Source organism: Equus caballus, chromosome 18 (genome assembly GCF_041296265.1).
Source record: "Equus caballus isolate H_3958 breed thoroughbred chromosome 18, TB-T2T, whole genome shotgun sequence".
Lineage (NCBI taxonomy): Eukaryota > Metazoa > Chordata > Mammalia > Perissodactyla > Equidae > Equus > Equus caballus.
This window is the reverse complement of record NC_091701.1, coordinates 52,648,941-52,668,215: the sequence shown is the minus strand read 5'-3', so window position 1 is coordinate 52,668,215 and position 19,275 is coordinate 52,648,941. Positions and strand designations below refer to the sequence as shown.

The window sequence follows — 19,275 nt, the reverse complement described above, 5'->3', positions numbered from 1 at the left end:
TTGTGGTAAGGATGAAATGAGATAATGTATGGAAAGTGGCCTGGTACAAGTGTTCAAGCATAAATAAATGCTCAGTAAATGTTAGGTAAATCTCAATTAAATCCAGAAGTTTTCCTAAAAAACACTAGTAAATAGAAATATAAAAATTTTCTTCTCTGTGTTCATCACAATTAAACCATGTTCAAGCAAATTAGTTTTGGAGTAACTTCTGGGAATATTAAGGATAACTGAAGCTAAGCAGGGATCCAAGACAAGCTTAGATCTTCCAGAACCTGGCGGATTATAAAACACGCTGCCCAAAGATGGAAAACAGGGAAAGGCAAGTTTGTTCCAATTTCACTAAACGCGAATGTGAGGGGCCGCAGAATCATCGCACATACCTGTACGTCTTTAGGTGGTATTTCCTATCTCTAATCATGTGAGGTGCTCGAGAGAGAATGGCGTTTCGTAAAATTTTTCCAGCCCTGAGGATCTTCTCTGAAGGGACCTGCATTTTAATCAGGTGGAAGGAGGGGAAGAGAAGGAAGGAGAGTTTATAGAAGGAAAACAAACCAGATGAATCTTTAAATCACTTTCCAATCTGACTCTGGCTTGAAAAATACAACTCACTCATACATGTACGTTGTTCACTTGTGTGATACGTCACTGTTTTATGCTGAGAACTGAGACACCCTGAACATTTAGTGTCTCTAGAAAATGTACCCGAGGTTTCCTGGTGTGCGGCTCTGACACATGGACCACCTCCAGTGGTTACTTAAGAAGCTATCTCTGATGGCTCATCAACCCACCTACAGCCCATTACCTTGGTAATGGTGTTAGCAGGACGAAGAGGAACGTGAGGTTCAATGAGAGGTGTCTGAAAAATAAAATGTTAAAGCAAAGGAAAATTAAACAAAAAGTTCGCTAAAGAAAATTATGGGTTGGGGGATAATACAAAACATCCAGTTTTATAAAACTCAAAATAGAATTTAAAAAATAAGAGATAAAATCTGCCTAAAGAACTTGAATGCATACGCATTCAAAGGGCAAAATTAGACCACTCAATTTGCCAAAATTTAAATAAATTGTTAAAAATGAAAAAAACCAAACAGATAGGAATGATTGGATGTTTGTAGGCTTAATGAGAAGGGACTCCATGTCTACTCAAAGCATAACAAACATCAGTGCAGAGGAACGAGCAAAACAAGATAAACATGAGTAGAGATTAAAATGACCCATCTCAGGGGAGGGGGAAAAAGCATTGACTTAGAATGGAAATGAGTAATTTCAACCTGTCTCATGTAGTTAAGATTCTTTTTCTGCAATTGTGTATTTTTTTTTTTTTTTTTTTGAGGAAGATTAGCCCTGAGCTAACATCTGCCTCCAATCCTCCTCTTTTTTTGCTGAGGAAGATTTGCCCTGGCCTAACATCCGTGCCCACCTTCCTCTATTTTATATGTGGGACGCCTGCCACAGCATGGCTTGACAAGCTGTGTGTAGGTCCACATCCGGGACCCAAACCGGGAAACCCCAGGCCACTGAAGAGGAATTTGTGAACCTAACTGCTGCACCACCAGGCTGGCCCCTGAGATGTGTATTTTTAGAAAGAAAGTTTTAATTTTTAAATGGCGCTTCTTGGTGGTTTATGCACTCAAGTTCCTAGAACCCACTGGGGCAGCTAGTGTACCATCTCTTCCTTTTGCAAAGTGGTGAACAGTTTTCGGGATTCTGTGACTGTAAGAACAACTCTAGGATCTAGATGAAGCTCCTATCATTATCTACATTCTACGTTCAGATGAAGGTGCTGAACTGGAATCCCAGGGAAAGGACTTGCTACACAGTTAACTCCCCCAGCCGTGCTGAAACCCCTTCCCTCTATTTCTCTGTGATATCCGGTAATGGCATCTCTGAATGGAGAAGACAGTTATATTCAATTAAAGGTGGTGGTAGAAGCATCAATACAACGCTGTGCATGCCACTTCCAGAAAGTAAGAAAAGATGGTAGGTTCACTTATGAGCTTGCAGTAGGCAGAATAATGGCCACCCCAGAGAGGTCCAAGTCCTTATCTCCAGAACCTGTGACTATATTAGATGACACAGCAAAAAGAACCCTGTAGATGTGATTAAGTTAAGGATCAAAACAGGGAGATTCTGGTGTTTGCAGGCAGCTCCAATATAATCATATGGGCCCTTAAAAATGGAAGAGGGAGTAGGAGAGGAAACAGAGAGAGCAGTGAGTAAGACTCAGCCCGATTTTGCTGAGGATGGAGGAGGCCGAGAGCCAAGGAATGAGGGCAGCCTCTAAAAGATAGAAAAGGCAACACAATATATGGATTTTCCCCTAAAACCTCCAGAAGGAACTGGCTGCCAATACCTTTGTTTTCACCCAGTGAAACTTCTAAACTACAGCCCTGTAAACTTATTACTTTGTGCTGTTTTAAGCCAATAAGCTTGTGGTAATTTATTACAGCAGTCACAAAAAACTAATACAGAGATTATTGTACTTTATACTAAAACCCCTAATTTTTGCAAATAGAAAGTATTACATTGAAAATAAAATTGATATCTTTTCTCTCTAGTCCTAATTTTAAAAAACATAACCAATGGGGGAAATAAACATCAATATAATTAAAAATACTTTGTGTACCTAAATACAAATCTACAAGTATAAACATATACCTTCCTTTTTATCAACAATAAATTTCAGATGGGTTGCTGCTTTTAATATTATAATAGAATTAAGGGAAAAGAGAAAAGAATACTAAACTTTGAGAGAAGCATGGACGAGACACAGATTTATTTAGAATGACTGAAATCTCACTGAAGTCACGAACCATTTTCATCACCTCGCTAGTATCTAGCACGTGTTCTTTTTTCCTCCTGGAATCACTAGTGCACAGGTGTCCAGCAATATTATAGCATTTTAGCAGCCTACTTTTTACAGCCAGCAGAGACCAAGAAATGCCAATCTGGTCCAATTCAACAGTAGCTTTAAAGAGAGACTGACTTTGCCCTGAAAGAGCCCACACTCCCTTATGGCAGACTTTCCGATGGGAGAGGGACCATGAGCTCATGGAGGCCCTGTGCTTGTACCACCACCTCAAAGAAGACAGAGAAAATTCTGTGATGCCAAGTCATCCGGAAAAATGTTCAAAAGCGCCAGACCAGCATGCACCAGGGCCCTGGAAACGTGTGCAGTTAAAACACGCTGATTATTTCCGAGTCATGAGCTCCCAGTAGTCATGCATCCCGCCTCTTCCCATTACACAGGTTGGTTTATATGTCTAGGACTGCCCCTGGTTATGTACGCAAATTGGAGAGGCCTCTGAATTGCTGAAAATAATAGTAGAAACTCATGTCTTCTTCCTGTCTTGGAAGAAAGAGGCGCAGGTACATGTGTTCTAGAGTAGATGGATGTGGCGTTAGCATCTGAGGTAACCTTTTCTTTCCTATGAAAAAATCTACTTTCCTTTGCCATAGTCATTGAGAGCCTGGCTGAGCTAGAGGTCAAGAAGATGCCCATGCGTGAGGAGTACCGATGAATATTTATTCTTTGATAGGTGCAATGAAACATCATTTGAAGATTGCATCCTTTTGTTTCTACAGAAATAGCCATTTCTGTAGAATATTCTACAGAATATTTTAACAAAATGCTAACAAGTAGTTCCTAGGTTAGTTAATTTGGTTGGATAGCTCCTTTTTTGGTTCCTTGGAACCCTGAGAAGAAAGTATTAGGAAGCAACAGGCTTCAACCAAAATTGTTCCTTTGATTTGCAAAATGTACACAAGGTTGTCTTTTAGCGAGATAATCCTAGTACCAGTTTCAGGACCAAGAGACTATTTAATTTGCTGGAAGGCAGCGTTCTCATGACCTTCCCTGGCTCAAAGATTTTAGGTTTAGGATTTAGCAACACAATGAACGGATGCTTTGAGAAGCGGATAGTCTCTTTATGTAAACAAACCTCCAAGGAACACAGCCAGGGTGAAGGCAGGGAAAGTTTCATTTTGGGGGAAGAGAAATTCGTCTTTGAAAGGAACACTACATTCGGTTAGGCAAGCTCCTATGCTCTGAGAACTATGCTGGTGCCTAGCAGCCGTATGTGGTGAGACAGAGGGCGTTTGTGACAGGTAGGCCAGGTCCCTGGGAAACAAAGTCACTGGCCAGTGCCTCTCCAGGGACCCCTCCATTACGAGCATGACTTTATTGCTTTTGTATTTGCTTATTTATTTCCTTTTGGTTTCTCTTGGCTTTCAAGTAAAGTTCCTTTTGAGAATCTCACCTCAGCTGTGCTTTAGGGAAACGAGGAAAAGCACTTCATTTTACAAATGATTGGGTTAAACAGGAGAGGGAAAGAAGCAGGATGGTGATATTAGTGAGAATTGAAACAAGAAAGGCAGCCCTGAAGGCAGGACCAAGCATTTCCTGTGTCAGGCCTTTTACGTGTGTTGTCCACACATGCATCTTTACATGTGTTACATCCTTATTTTATTATTACTCTCATTTTTTATTGAGAAAACTAAGGCCAGAGACACATAGGGGCTGAGCTCACACACCTAATAAGCTGAAGAGCTGGGAGCTGAATCCAGGTCTATCTCACCCCAGTGCTTACACAATAGGTACCATGACACCATCCCACCTGTTCTGTTCTTCTAGAGACATCTTTGCTCATCCTTTGGAAGAGTTTTTGTTCTGTCATGTTAAAGTTCATTGAGACAAGTGTACCCAAGCCCTTCTAGGTTATCAGGTATCAGACTTGGTCTTATGAGTTTCCAGCAATAAGTGTCCACAATGACCTACTGAGATGGCACATTAGCACCATGTATCATGCTTGTTCTGAATTAACTTTTTAAAAAGCAAGTTTGCAACAATAAAAGATTTGGCATTGAGGAACTGCCCTACTAGGGCTAAGACAAATATACCAGAGACATAGGGAGCAGTCAAAAGTCTGAGCAGGAAAATGGAAACCATTCAGAGTACTTCCCACAGAGGGGATTTAATGTCGGGAACTGTCTGTACAGGTGGTGGAAAAGCTGAGAAGCCAAACAAGCAATTGGGAGGTAACTCAGATGTTAGCAAAGCAGGAAGCCCTTGGTAGAGGGATGGAGGGAGAAGGAGGTGTCGCCAGAGCCTGAGCCAGGTGTCCTGGTGGAAGGTGGAACCCAGGAGGGGCACCAGGTCCTGGAGATACAGCCACTGCTGGAGATGCTGTGCGCCTTCCTGCTGCCAAGAAGGAGACAAGACCCTCCGACGTCTAATCTCTCTCCAGCCAGAAGCCAGAAAAATAAGGGAAAGAATTTCATTTTATAAATGATTAGGTTAAACAGAAGAAGGAAACAAGCAGCACGGTGATATTAGTGAGATCACCAAAGCAAGAAAACCAGCCCTAAGGGCAAAACCAAGTCCAGACAAGCCCGGGAAACACACTCGCAGAGGTCGGCCTCTCTGTGATGCACAGCACAGCACAGGAAGGGCAAAGAGCTGCTCTGAGGACATACAGGCCCAGGCCCAGCACAGCAGGGTGGTCGCAGTGGCCACAGAGTGGGGACAGGGCTGCCCCCGGTCCCTCCCCAGCCCTCTCACTCTCCTGCTATTCCCAGGCTCTCTTCCCAACGGGAAGGGCAGGCAGATGCCGGGCCAGCATGGAGTAAACCTTCAGTAATGCTTCCTCAGTTTGCTTCCTAGGGCTGCCCTATGTTTTGACCCATAGCCAGAAAACACATAGCACAAATGAGCCCTAAAAGGAACGGATCCCTCTCCCCGATTAAACGTCATGCATCTCAACACATCAATCACGTGCTGAGGACAAAAATTCTTCCTCCCCACCTGGGCATGAAAGAATCCAAATTGGGCTGTGAAAATATGATCCTAAAAAGCTAGGCAGAGAGAACAGATAACAGCAGTATTCAGCATTCTCTCTGCTTTCCTTGGCTTTCTCCACTGAACACTTCCCCCAGGATCGACTGTAATTGGTTTTTGTTTGTTTCTGGAGAGGGGATGCATTCTACTGCTTTTTATTATGTTTATATTACTACTGAAAAGGAGAAACAGGAAGGGAAAATATTCTTTTTGGCACCAGAGCCAATTCAGAAATACTAATCAGGTGATAAAAAATATGAATTTAGCCTCCATTACAAGATGCACAATGACTCCCCAATAGATGATAATGAGGTATAAGGCACTGTAATAGGCCTTGTGAAAAACCATACTCAGGCCCTTTTGAAATGGGGTAATTCTTTTTACTCAAGTATTTGCTCACAGAAGCCCTTGGCAAGGCGGAACATTTTAAGCCAAGAGATAAGAATAACAAGCTAGATTGGGACACAAAGCTCATGGCAGAACTCTGGCAACCCAGTGCAATAAAGAGTCATATAAGTCCACATCCAATTTAATTCAAGTATTTAATGAAGGAGTACTGTCTGCAGAGCAACATACTAGGCTGAAGGAGAAGACTCTGATAAAGCACCTGGCCTAAATAAGCTCTCGATCATTGGGAAAGCAAAATTTCTATGGGTTAAATAACTAGTGAGACAATGCAAGTCAACAAATAAAAGCAACAACATTCTGGCTTATTTTATTTATTTATTTTTTTGGAGGAAGATTAGCCCTGAGCTAACTACTGCCGATCCTCCTCTTTTTGCTGAGGAAGACTGGCCCTGAGCTAACATCCAGGCCCATCTTCTTCTACTTTATACGTGGGACGCCTACCGCAGCATGGCTTTTGCCAAGCAGTGCCATGTGTGCAGCCGGGATCCGAACTGGTGACCCCGGGCCGCCGAGAAGCGGAACGTGCGAACTTAACCACTGTGCCACCAGGCTGGCCCCCATTCTGGCTTTCAAATCCCCCCTTTCTCATTTCAGGTGAGGAAACCTCTAGGAAGTAAGAAGAATAATATTCAATTTTTTAGTGAAAATGATAAACTTTTAGGAGTTACATTCCCTTGTTTTGCCATTTTGGAATAACTAAACTAAGGTCTTAGAAATGTATGTCTCATTCTTGTAATAATTATCGTCAACGTCATCACTCTTTGGTTGACCAGATGAAATTAAAGACTAAGTCAGACTCACAGACAGATTTCACCACTCTGAAAAAACTATGTAAGTTTTTCCATTTGCTAAATAATGGAAAAATCATCTATAGACCGCTTTGGCTTCCATCTGTAGGCTTTTTTATTTTTAAAGTCTTTGCTGGTTTGAAATTAGCTTACAGATTTCCAGTTTCAGCTCCCACATGTAAAGAAATTGAACATCGTCACTCGTCCTTAAAACAAGAAAAAGTTGAACAAGGTGAAAACAATGACTTTCCCTGGGCCCATCAGAGAACTGAGGTTGCAGAGGAAACTGTCACCTGAAATCTAGAGAGAGAAGAGAATCCAGAAAGTCACAGCTGACGTTTGCCTACCTGGAAGAGAAGCCACAAACTGGTAGGAACATGTAAGTGGTGTTAGATTAATTAAACAAGGAGGACATTAGACTTCGGTGACTCGAGTGCCATGGTGGCCTGCATAAGCAAACCAAAATCTAAGCTTGTAAGTGCCTCAAAGTCACGAAGTTGAAACCTAAGGACACCCAATCACAAACAGCCAGCTAGGCTTGAAGCTATAGCCAATTATTTCCTTACGTTGCTTCCACTTCTGCTCTATGCAATATCTCCCTGAGCTCCTGTCAGACGAGCGCTCCTAACCAGTTCCAGTTTGGTGCTGCCACAGTCAAATCAATTTTTGCCCAAATAAACTCTTAAAATTTGTAATATGCCCCAGTTTATGCCCCAGTTTAACTTTCAACGATGGTATTTTGACGGCTTGCTGGAGGCTGGATGTGGAGTGGCTTGGAGTGAGAAACTCCTGGGTGGGGGCAGTCTTAGGTGGTCCCCCTCATTTTTGTGGGTTTTACCTCCAGGAACCTCATCAGGTTCTCTTGGTGAAGAGCCAAAAAAGATCTCCTTGTGGTTCTGGCAAGGGGAGGGGAAGAGAAAGCATTGTGAAATACACCCAGAGCATTCTCCATAACAAAGGCCTACTCTAGAGGAAAGACTTTGCTAGAGTCTATACCACCGGGGAGAAGGGCATTTCTCCAACTCTAGCCCCTCTAGGGTTCCTGTGTCACTAAGGGAATAAAAAGAAGCTAAGAAGCAGTTGTGAAGGTCACAGTGCAGGGCCATGGACCCACTAAATGCTTAAGATCTAATCATTAGATTATGGGACACTTCCCTTACCCCACCTGCTCCCCACCATAGCAGTATAAAAATAGTGGTTTACACCTGCAAGAGCTGCAAGATGCAGAGACTATCTAAGGAGGCGTTTTAGGGAAGCCCAAATACAACAGAGGGGGCAAAAACAAGGGCACTAGAGGAATCTGAAGCCTCTGGCGTCTATAGCTACAAGAAACATTAAACACTGCCCAACTCCTGGCCAGATTAGCATAAAACCTCACACTAAAGGCCTGTTTGTCTCATTTCCTATTTCCTAATATATCATGTCTGGTTTTCAACCAAAAATTACAAGGCATGCTAAAGGCAAAGAAAAATAGAGTCTGAAGAGACAAAGTAAGCATCAGAGCCAGACACAGATATGACACAGATTTTAGAATTGTCAGATGGGACATTTAAATGAACTATGATTTATATGTTAACTATGGAATAGTATTCCATTAATAATACTAACAAAAAAGTAGACAGAATGCAAGAATATATTAAGTAATGTAAGTAGAGAGATAGACAATAAGAAAGAAATGTCCTTCTTCCCTTCCCTTCCTCCATAGACCAGCAACAGAGAAGGAAGAGCAGAGGGGGCTGAGAGTGGGAGAAGGCAGACCACTCACCGCTACCCAGCAGACAAGTCTCTTAAGAAATTCAACTCCAACAAAAGCTAAAAGTTTAAAAAATGAATCCAGGAAGTTATTTTGCAGATATTAATGAACTGATATGCTGCAAAAGACCCAGCATATCCAATACAACATTGAAAGAGAAGAACAAAGTTGGAGGACTGACGTTACTCCACTTCCAGACTTACTATAAAGCTACAGTAATCAAGACAGCGTGGTATTGGCAGAAGAAGAGACAAATAGATCAATGGAACAGAATAGAGAACCCAGAAATAGACCCACATAAATATAGTCAACCGATCTTTGACAAAGGAGTAAAGGCAATACAATGGAGAGCAAAGAAAATTTCTTCAACAAATGGTGCTGGGACAACTGGACATCCATGTGCAAAAAAATGAATCTGGACATAGACCTTACACTCTTCACAAAAATTAACTCAAAATGGATCACAGACTTAAATGTAGAATGCAAAACTATAAACTTCCTAGAAGATAACATAGGAGAAAACCGAGGTGACCTTGAGTATGGTGATGACTTTTTAGATACAACACCAATGGCAAGATCAACCAAGAAAATAATTGATAAGCTGGATTTCATTAAAATTAAAAACTTCTGCTCTATGAAAGACAATGTCAAGACAATGATAAAACAAGGTACAGACTGGGAGAAAATATTTGCAAAAGACATATCTAATAAAGGACTGTTATACAAAACATACAAAGAATTTTTAAAACTGAACAACAAGAAACAACATGATTAAAAAATGGGTCAAAGACCTTAATAGGCACTTCACCAAAGAAGATATACAGATGGCAACTAAGCACATGAAAAGATGCTCCATATCATATATCATCAGGGAAATGCAAATTAAAACAACGAGATACCACTACACACCATTAGAATGGCCAAAACCAAAACAGTGACAATACCATATGTTGATGAGAATGTGGAGCAACAGGAATTCTCATTCATTGCTGGTGGGAATGAAAAATGGTGCAGCCACTTTGGAAGACAGTTTGGTGGTTTCTTAGAAAGCTAAACATACTCTTATCATATGTTCTAGTAATTGTGCTCCTTGGTATTTACCCAAAAGAGTTGAAAGCTTATGTCCACACAAAAACCTGCACGTGGATGTTTATAGCAGCTTTACTCATAATTGCCAAAACTGGAAGCAACCAAGACGTCCTTTAATAGATGAATGGATAAATAAACTGTGGTACATCCAGATAATGGAATATTATTCGGCACTAAAAGGAAATGAGATATCAAGCTATGAAAAGACATGGAGAAACCTTAAATGCATAGAAGTGAAAGAAGCCATCCGAAAAGGCTATATCCTGTATGATTCCAACTATATGACATTCTGGAAAAGGCAAAAGCATGGAGACAGTAAAAAGATCAGTGATTGTTAGGGGTTGTAGGGGAGGGATGAACAGGCAAGCATAGAAGATTTTTAGGGCAGTGAAAATACTCTGTATGATGCCATAATGACGGATACATGTATTATACATTTGTCCAAACTCATAGAATGTACAACACCAAGAATGAACCATCATGTAAGCTATGGACTCTGGGTGATGATGCTGCGTCAATGTAGGTTCATCCATTGTAACAAATGTACCGCTCTGGTGAGGGATGTTGATAACAGGGGAGGATACACACGTGTGGAGGGCAGGGGACATACAGGAAATCTCTGAGCTTTCCCCTCAATTTTGCTGTGAAGTTTAAACTGCTCTAAAACATAAAGTCTTAATCAGAAAATGGACGTGACTAATACTTAATAACTGAAATAATATTTTTAGGGCCCAAAGTGACAAAAAATTTATGGATTAAGACTGAGGTGTTTTTATGGTTGCTAAGTACCAGTGGGTAAGAAAGCATTCAACTCAACACAGTTAAGAGTGGTTACTGGTGAGACGGATTATTTCATGTGTATATTTCACTGAGCTGAGACTCCTCAGTGCAACCAAATAAATACATGTTCCTATTTTTTTTAATGTGGCTTTTAAATTGTGGGAACTGAAGTCTGTACTTTAGTCTCAGGCTGAAGTCTGACTATTTGATCAGACTTATAAATTCAGAAGAGACTTAAGTGTACTGAAGGCTGCTTGGTGAGTCCATGAGACTGGAACAAAGAAGCACCTACAGAAAAGGGCTGCCCTGATGCTTCTCTGGACTGGTCTGGGAGGACTACTCTCGCTACCAGATGGTTTCTCTGCCACGTATCTTAATGCAATGCTGCAGGATGGCATGTTTTTAGAATGATTCTGTCAATCCCTAATCTACAAGAAAGATTGTTTCTGATTTCTTCCAGTAGCAGGAGAGAGCCTCAATTACATACTAATCTTTCTTTTAATATATAGGATCTTTGGAGTGTTTGTTTTCTAGGAGTGTGTCTACACATCTACTGCACATTCCCAAGCCAGATATTGGGAGGCAACAAACGAAATGCTCATTTTTTGGAGAGGGACCCATTTTTTACAGTTGAAATGGTTCTCCTGGAGTTCTTACACAAAGTGGTTCATTTTTTCCCTTATGAATTGGCCAGATCAGGCCCAGATTTTCTTACAATGATAATACCAACATATTAAATTTTCATTTCAATAATAGGAGCTAAGAAATGCAAAATAATCAATCATAATATTCCATGGAGGTCCCTGTCCATTGTGGCATGTTTATCCTCACAACTGTGATTTTCATGGAAATATAAACTCTGTGATGAATTATTAAACCCTCTTTCCCTCCTCTTTTTACAAATCTACGCTTGGCCTCATCATTCACCCTCTTTTCCATTACAAGAAATTTTGTCAACAAAGTCAGAATTCAGCCCTGCCTATCTGCTTATTCCAATTTTGGGAACAGAGTGCTGCACACTTCTGGGAAACAAAGTGAGTGTAAGGTTTAGAGACATAGTTCAATTATTAAAACTTTTACGGATTGGTGTTTATTAATATAAGATCTAGAACACCCTGCCATTTCCTTTTATAATCTCAAATTTAACTCTGGGCATGGTGGATACTGGAAGTTAACATTTATTTAATACTTTAAAATAGAAAGAATATAGAAACGCTATGGTTGAACCTCTACTTTCCCTGAAGCCAGGGGGTTGGGTTCCTGCTGGGTACAATCCAAAGGCAAGAGAATCGTTCACATGACACATTTTAGAAAATCTCTTGTGCTGAAGATGCTAAATTAATTGGCATATACAAGCTAACATAAATATATACTCTGTCCCCTACTCCTCTCCCACACAAATGGTATATATATTGGTCTGATCTTACTTCTTTCACTTAACATATCTTAGAGATCTTTTCACATCAGAACATAAAGAGCTACCTCATCCTTTCTTTGTCCCTACATGTACTTTTGGGTAGCTGCACAGTATGCCGTTGCAGAGATAGGCCATAATTTATTAAACAATCATTTATTGACAGACATTTAGCATTGTTAACCTCAGTCTACATGCATAAAGAAGGATAAAGCAAATGAGAAATTATGGGATATTCTACTTCTATCATCCTTGTGTCCTTGGAAACTCAAGATTCTCACTGTAAAGAAATCTTTGTAAGGCTTTAAAACAATGACCAAAGAATAAACATCTTGAGTTTTGAAGTCAAGTCTTCTTGGGAGAAATGGCTGATTCCAGATGCAAGAAATGTATAAGATGAGCCTGGAATATCTCGACATACAAGACAGCAAGGAAGTTATCAGAAACTACAAGGGTCACGTCAAAAAAAGACTCAGAACAATCTTGGGTGCATAGAATCATAGATATTTTAGGACTAGAAGGGGTCAGAGAAATAATCTTGTCATTAATCTACTTATTAAGCACTGTCTATCTGCCCAACACTGCACTAATATTGCAGAGGAAAGAAAAGATATGATGACATTATCTATGATTTCTAGAACTGTGCTGTCCAATATGGTAGCCACTAGCCACGTACTGGCTATGTAGTCATGTAGTAGCCATGTAGTCATTTACATTTAAATTAATTAAAATAAAAAAATTCTGTTCCTCAGTCTCATTAGCTATATTTCAAGCACTCAACAGCCACACAAGCCTTGTCCAGGCCATGATCTTATCTTGTCTAGGATCGTGATAGTGTCCTGGAAGGTCTGCATGCTTCTATCCCCACCATTCTCAACCGCAGAGCCAGAATGACCTCATAACAACATGGTCAGATCATGTTACTCTGCCTAAAAACCTCCAATGGCTTCTCCTCCCACAAAACCAAACTCTAGACAAGGTCCAGTCTATCCATCTGGCTCCTCTCACCTCTCTGACATCATCACCACTCTTCATCTCCCTGCTCAGTCCACTCCCCAGTCTTCCTTCTGTCTGGACCCACCCTTCCCAGTATCCATGGCTCACACCCTCACCTCCTTCAGGTCTCTGCTCAAACACACCTTCTCAGAGAGGCCTGCCCTGCCCATCCGATAGCATACAGTATCCCTGCCCCAAATCTGGCATTTTCTATCCCTTTTGCTATAGCATTTATCACACTTGACATTTTATATATTTGTTTCTTTTCTGTCTTCTCTGCTGAAATGTTAGCTCCCTGAAGGCAAGATCTAGTTTCGCTCACTGTTTTATCCCTCAGTTTTTGGCACACAGCAGCTACTCAGCAAATATTTACTGAATGAACAGCAGAATTTCTTCATTGAGTCATTCGTTCTAGCAGACTTCATTTGTGGGTGAGTGAAGAGAAAACTCTCCCCGAGAGGTGGTGAGGGGTAACTTACGTGTTCAGAGAGGGGTTTGTGACAAGTTAGTAACTGAAGTGTTCAGGTGTATGAAGGAGTGTTGAGAAGAAAAGGACTGGCTGTTTCCTTTGCCACTGTGGCATGAAAAATGGTTTCAATGACTTGCAACTGAGTAGAAATTTCTTGATAGAGAGGACTACCGAGTAATGCCTCTCTTCCCCTGCCTTTTTTTTTTAATGGACTGGGTTTTGTATTTGATGAAATGAGTGGTTTTCAAATTTTAATATCTGTATGAATCACATGGAGTTCTCATTAAACCACAGATTTTGATTCCATTGGTCTGGGGTGTGACCTGAGATTCTCCATTTCTGACAATTGAGGTTGATGCCACTGGTCTGTGAGCCACACTTTGAGCATCGAAGAACTGGATGCCTACCAGGAACACTCTTTGGATCCATAATTTCATAATCCTTCACTAAAATGTGAGTGCTTCCTAAAGATTGGGTCTAGTTGATACAATCATAAGGTCATCCCTTAACAACATTTATATTAACCAAATAACCCAATATGTCTTCTAGTTTTTAAAGGAGTCATTTCCAAACCACTTTTATTTTTATTTTTTGTGAATACTCAAGTACCTCACAGGAAAATTAAATCCTTAGAATTTATTAAAGAAAATGTATTTGGCCTCTAGAAGTATTTGAATAATACACTTAATATTCACAATAACATACTTCAAAATTTCTAAATTACAAATAAGTCACCTCAACCAAATTCATTATATAAACATTTAATAAGGTTCCTAAGCATAGGTGTAACACAATACAACCCTTACATTACCCTCCTCAGGGAATAAGGTGAAAAATAATCACATTCAATATTTATGAAATTAGTATTTGAAAATGAAGGAGTGTTTACAATGTGAATCTAAATATCAATAGCTTAAGTATTTTGAGAATTCGCTGGGTACCTCAGTCTGTATGCTTATTCTAGCTGGTTGAGGCAGAACAGGAATTTATTAATGGATAATGAAAAACTCAGACAATATGGAAGAGCCACTGAGACAGGCTGAGGGATGACACAGTCTGGAACAAGGCCCCAACCACATTGCAGGTTCCCTTAGCCAAGCCTTGTGGCCTCTGCCATGGGCCATCACTGAGACTCAGGATGCATCTCAGAAACTCTGCCACTGCTCACTCCAAAACCCAGCCTCTTCCCTGCTACCCTCACCAAAAAAATTGGATTCTGCAAAGACTAGCAGAGTTTGGGTCATGCTTGAGCTTTAATTGTGGGACTGGACTTCTAAAAACTGGACTTTGAAAAACCCCGAAGTTTGCATCATTCCCTCCCCATCAAAAAAAAAAAAAAAAAACCCATAAGAAATGGCTACTAACCTGGGTTGTTAAAATCTAGGTGTAGAGAACAGATTTATAAATATAAATATGCATATTTACATAATACATAATCAAGATCACAGCTCTCTTACATATCCTGAAAGACAAGCAACATTCTTTGTTTTTTTTTTTAAAGATTGGCACTGAGCTAACAACTGTTGCCAATCTTTTTTTTTTTCCTGCTTTATCTCTCCAACACGCCCCTCACCCCGCCCCCCGCACATAGTTGTATATCTTAGTTGCAGGTCTATCCAGTTGTGGGATGTGGGACGCCACCTCAACGTGGCCTGACGAGCAGTGCCATGTCCTCGCCCAGGATCCGAACCCTGGGTCGCCACAGCGGAGCATGTGAACTTAACCACTCAGCCACAGAGCCGGCCGCGCAACATTCTTATCTATTAAAAATTTGGAAGTATTTTCAAATAATAACTCTTACAAAGCCATTTGGGTATAGACTAATCCTTAAAATTACATAACATAACAACACACTTATAATAACATACTATATATAACAACATATAATATATTATCATGTTATGTAATTGTGGTTGGAATAAAAACATGTAAATATCAAGTTATTCCATGGATATTTGAGAATATCCTCTGAACTGTGCTAAAATGATTGATTAGAATTCAAAGGGGGTTATTGTGGCAAATGATGCTCAGCCTGGGTTACAATGCTAGGTTTGGGTTACAAAATGTTTTATAATGAGACAGGCCCAATTAGAGACACACCCTCTGATACAATCTGAGAAGCTATAGAAACTATTTTTAAAAACAACATCAGCTCACTACATGTGATTTTTCTCATCCTAGGTGCTCTGAAGATTCAATCAATGCATTAGATGAAACCATTTAAAGAATCATTTGGGGAGATTAGTGATCAGATAAGGGTATTCCTGAATTTTTTGATTTTAAGGAATCTATGAAATACATTTCCCACAGACATCAACTGTGTCTTGAGTTGACCTTTGGGCCCTTCTGCATTTCCTGAATCTCCATTACAGCGAATATTTCAGTGCTCATGCCACAGTTACTTACGTTATCTATTTCTCCACGTACAACACGAGCTCCTGAAAAATCAAATATTGTGTTCTTGTTATCTCGGAATCCCTGTAGGTGCTTCGTTCACAGAGATTAGTCATGAAATATTTATTTGATTAATATGTGCAGGAATCTTTGAGGAGCTTTTATCTGGCAGCAGTAGAAAAAGAATGGAAAGAACTGTTCCACTTTTCATTTCTGAAATTTCAGTTTGGCTCTTATGGTTAGATATGGAGGCTAAGTTAATTGGATGTCGGCAAATAATTTGTAGACTATTTTACTGTTGCTTCTTCCTTCCTCGGAATAACTTTTCTCTCCAGATTCACTCAGATCTGCAATAGGTGTTTTAAGATTGGAAGAGAGAAACATTAATTTAAAGTTGATGCCTTTGTATTTCCTTTAGATCAAGGAAGTTCTTGAAACAAATTGTCCTAGTCATGTGCAACCACCCCGTCCATCATCTTGACTTCTTCTTATTTTTTTCCTTGTCTATCATATCAGTTTTGAGTTGTCCTTGTTTTGATAAGTATTTCTGAGTGTTTTTTGGACACTTTTGAGAAATTCATATGAGTGACGGAACCTCCAAGATGCACATTCATACACCCAAAATTCTGCTTATCATTTCAGGGCTTAACAGAATTCCAGAAGTCCATGCACAGATCCCAAATACAAACACATGTATTCCTAACACCGCAGAAATCCACTGCTACGTAGAAGCCCAATAAAATGTGTACATACATTCACCGAAAGACATATACTAGAATGTTCAGAGAATAGCTACTCACAATAGCCCACCAACAACAGAATGGACAATAGAATGTGGTATATTCCCATGACAGAGTGAGAAAAAACAGTTTACAACTGCACACAATGATGTGGATAAATCTCACAAACATAGTATTCAATGAGAGAAGTTGGATACAGAAGGTATATACCAGGTACTTCATCTATCTAAAGTATAAAAACAGATACCCTTGGTTGGAGGATGGCTAGAACGTGAGTTTCCTTCTGGGGTGGTGGTCACGTTCTGCACTTGATCTTAGCCAAAAGGCCGAGAAGCGATGGTGGTCATGTTCCATTTCTTGATTTGAGTGCTGTTTACATAGGTGTGTCTGCGAAAATGTACTGGCCTAAATGACGTGCACTTTCTTAAACGTAGATGCTAAGCTTCAACAAAAAGTTAAAAGAAAAAACCTGTTTTAGAACAGGCAATTAACTTAATCTTCACGTTTTAGAAAAAAATTAAGAAAATATTTACTAACCCTCCATTACACATAGAAAAAAGTAAAGGAGACCTTGAGATTTTGAAACTTAACATTTGAGTTGCACCAAGTCATATGTGATCCTGACATACAGCCCAACGGGCAGCAATTAGTAACCCTAAATTTTCCTTTGAAGGTGACTCAAATGAGAAAAGAGATTGCACATATGTGTGTATACATCAAAAGCACCCAGCACAAATGTCACCACCATCGACCCCCACAGGGTGGCCTTCAGGAGTAGAACACGGTGAGAGTGAGCCTAACTGACTACCTAGCATTTTTAGACATATTCATTTAGTGATTCTGGAAAACTTTACAATATTGATTGCAAATATCAAGTATCTGCTTAAATCACCAAAAACTCCCTCAAAGATATATAAACAAATGAAAAATTAAAACAAAAAGAGTGTTTAAGTTAGAATATAATTAAATGTTTTACAGCTATTTGATTTAAACACTAGCTATACCTGGCAAAGCATACCTTTTTCTACAAATCAGAGTAAGTATTACTAAAATATCAGTATGTTTTATTTATTCATATATTCCATTGTAAATACAATATGATCACATTCTTCTCAGCTATAACACTTAAGCAGCCCAATGATTTGACTCTTGAGAGAGTGACAAGTGGTTATCAATAGCCAAATATAGGTTTCTGAAGGTCTAAATTGAATCCATCAAAAGTCTCAGAAATTCTCACAGTAATTTTAGGCCATGTTAAATTCAAAATAAGTGACACACGTTTAATGTTACATGTTGTGAAAAACATACAACTGATTTTTTAAGTTAAGGTAATGAACAGTCAGAAAATGCATCCACCTTCCTAGGCAGTCATTACCCACGTCACCTGCCCTGTCAGCCCTGATGAACGAGCGGGTAGACTTCATAGGGTCAGGGGATGCCCGTGCTGTTGTGGACCGGCACAAACGGATGAAAATCACATCCAGCTGAACCCTGGATACAGACCACAAGTATTTTAGAGACAGAAGAAGATGGGGAGGGCAACAGTTGTCCAAGGCGGCTCAAGGAAGCCTTCCCAGAGGAGGTAGGATTTGAACCAGGTCTTTCGGAAGAACAGGATTTAATGGGTAGAGAGGAAGCAGAACGGCATTGTAGGCTGGAGCCAAAATCACAGAAGGGAGTTTAAAGTATCCTGAGTCCCTTAGTCTGGCTGTTGGCATAGAGTTGGAGTTGAAAAAGGTGGGAGAAAGCACAGGAAGGTGCTTTGTTGTTGTTAATGCTGTCGAGCTAATTCTGACTCCAAATAACTCTGAGTACAGCAGAACTGAACTCTGCCTGGTCTTTTGGGCCATCCTCTCATCTTCTGGCGCTGTATCTGACAATGCTCTGCTGCTGTTCCTGTGGTTTTCATGGCCAATTTTTTTTGGAAGTGGGTGGCCACATGCTTCTTCCTAGTCTGTCTTAGTCTGGAAGCTCTGCTGAAACCTGTCCACCATGGGTGACCCCGCTGATATTTCAAATACCAACGGCACAGCTTTCAGCATCACAGCAACACAGAGCCACCATAGTGTGACATCCAACAGACGGGTGGTGTGGTTCCCTGACTAGGAAAGCAACCTGGGCCATAGAGGTAAGAGTGCTGAATCTTAACCACTAGACCACCAGGGCTGGCTTAGAAGATGCTACATATGAAGACACCACAGATTCAGCAAAACCAGGAAGACATAGGACAGATTATTAGTTGTAGTAAGGACATATATTTAGTTATTGGTTTTTACCTTTCTCATTACAAAATAATGCATGCTTACTGAAAAGTATAAAAATTTTTAATCATACAAACCACTACTCAAAGATGGCTATGATTAGTATTTTGGAATATTAATATTAATCCCTTTTGTCTAAGTGTGGGTTTCTTTTAATTTTTACCTGAAGTGTGATTATACTCTAGATAATTTTGTATCCCCTCTTTTTACATAACACTAAATCATAAACAATTTCACATATTACTACGAATTCTTTATAACGATCATGTAAAAATTTCATTAACTGTATATAGCATAATGTAATGGTTCTCCTGTCATTGCACCTTTAAGTTGCTTTTAATAATTTG

The 19,275-nt window shown here is 40.0% G+C and overlaps 1 protein-coding gene across 20 annotated transcripts in view; it reads right to left on the bottom strand.

The window, feature by feature from the left end:
- The window catches only part of RAPGEF4 (Rap guanine nucleotide exchange factor 4), a 296,495-nt gene that overhangs the window by 91,566 nt on the left and 185,654 nt on the right, over positions 1–19,275 (bottom strand). For 14 of the 20 annotated variants that reach the window (XM_070242021.1, XM_070242008.1, XM_023621998.2 and 11 more), the window contains 2 exons: positions 803–856; positions 381–487 (listed from right to left, as the gene is read on the bottom strand). In XM_070242021.1, coding sequence (XP_070098122.1) covers positions 381–487; positions 803–856 — 161 coding nt within the window. The remainder of the gene's footprint in view (positions 1–380; positions 488–802; positions 857–19,275) is intronic. The other 6 variants (XM_023622000.2, XM_070242007.1, XM_070242015.1 and 3 more) reach the window with 1 other exon arrangement.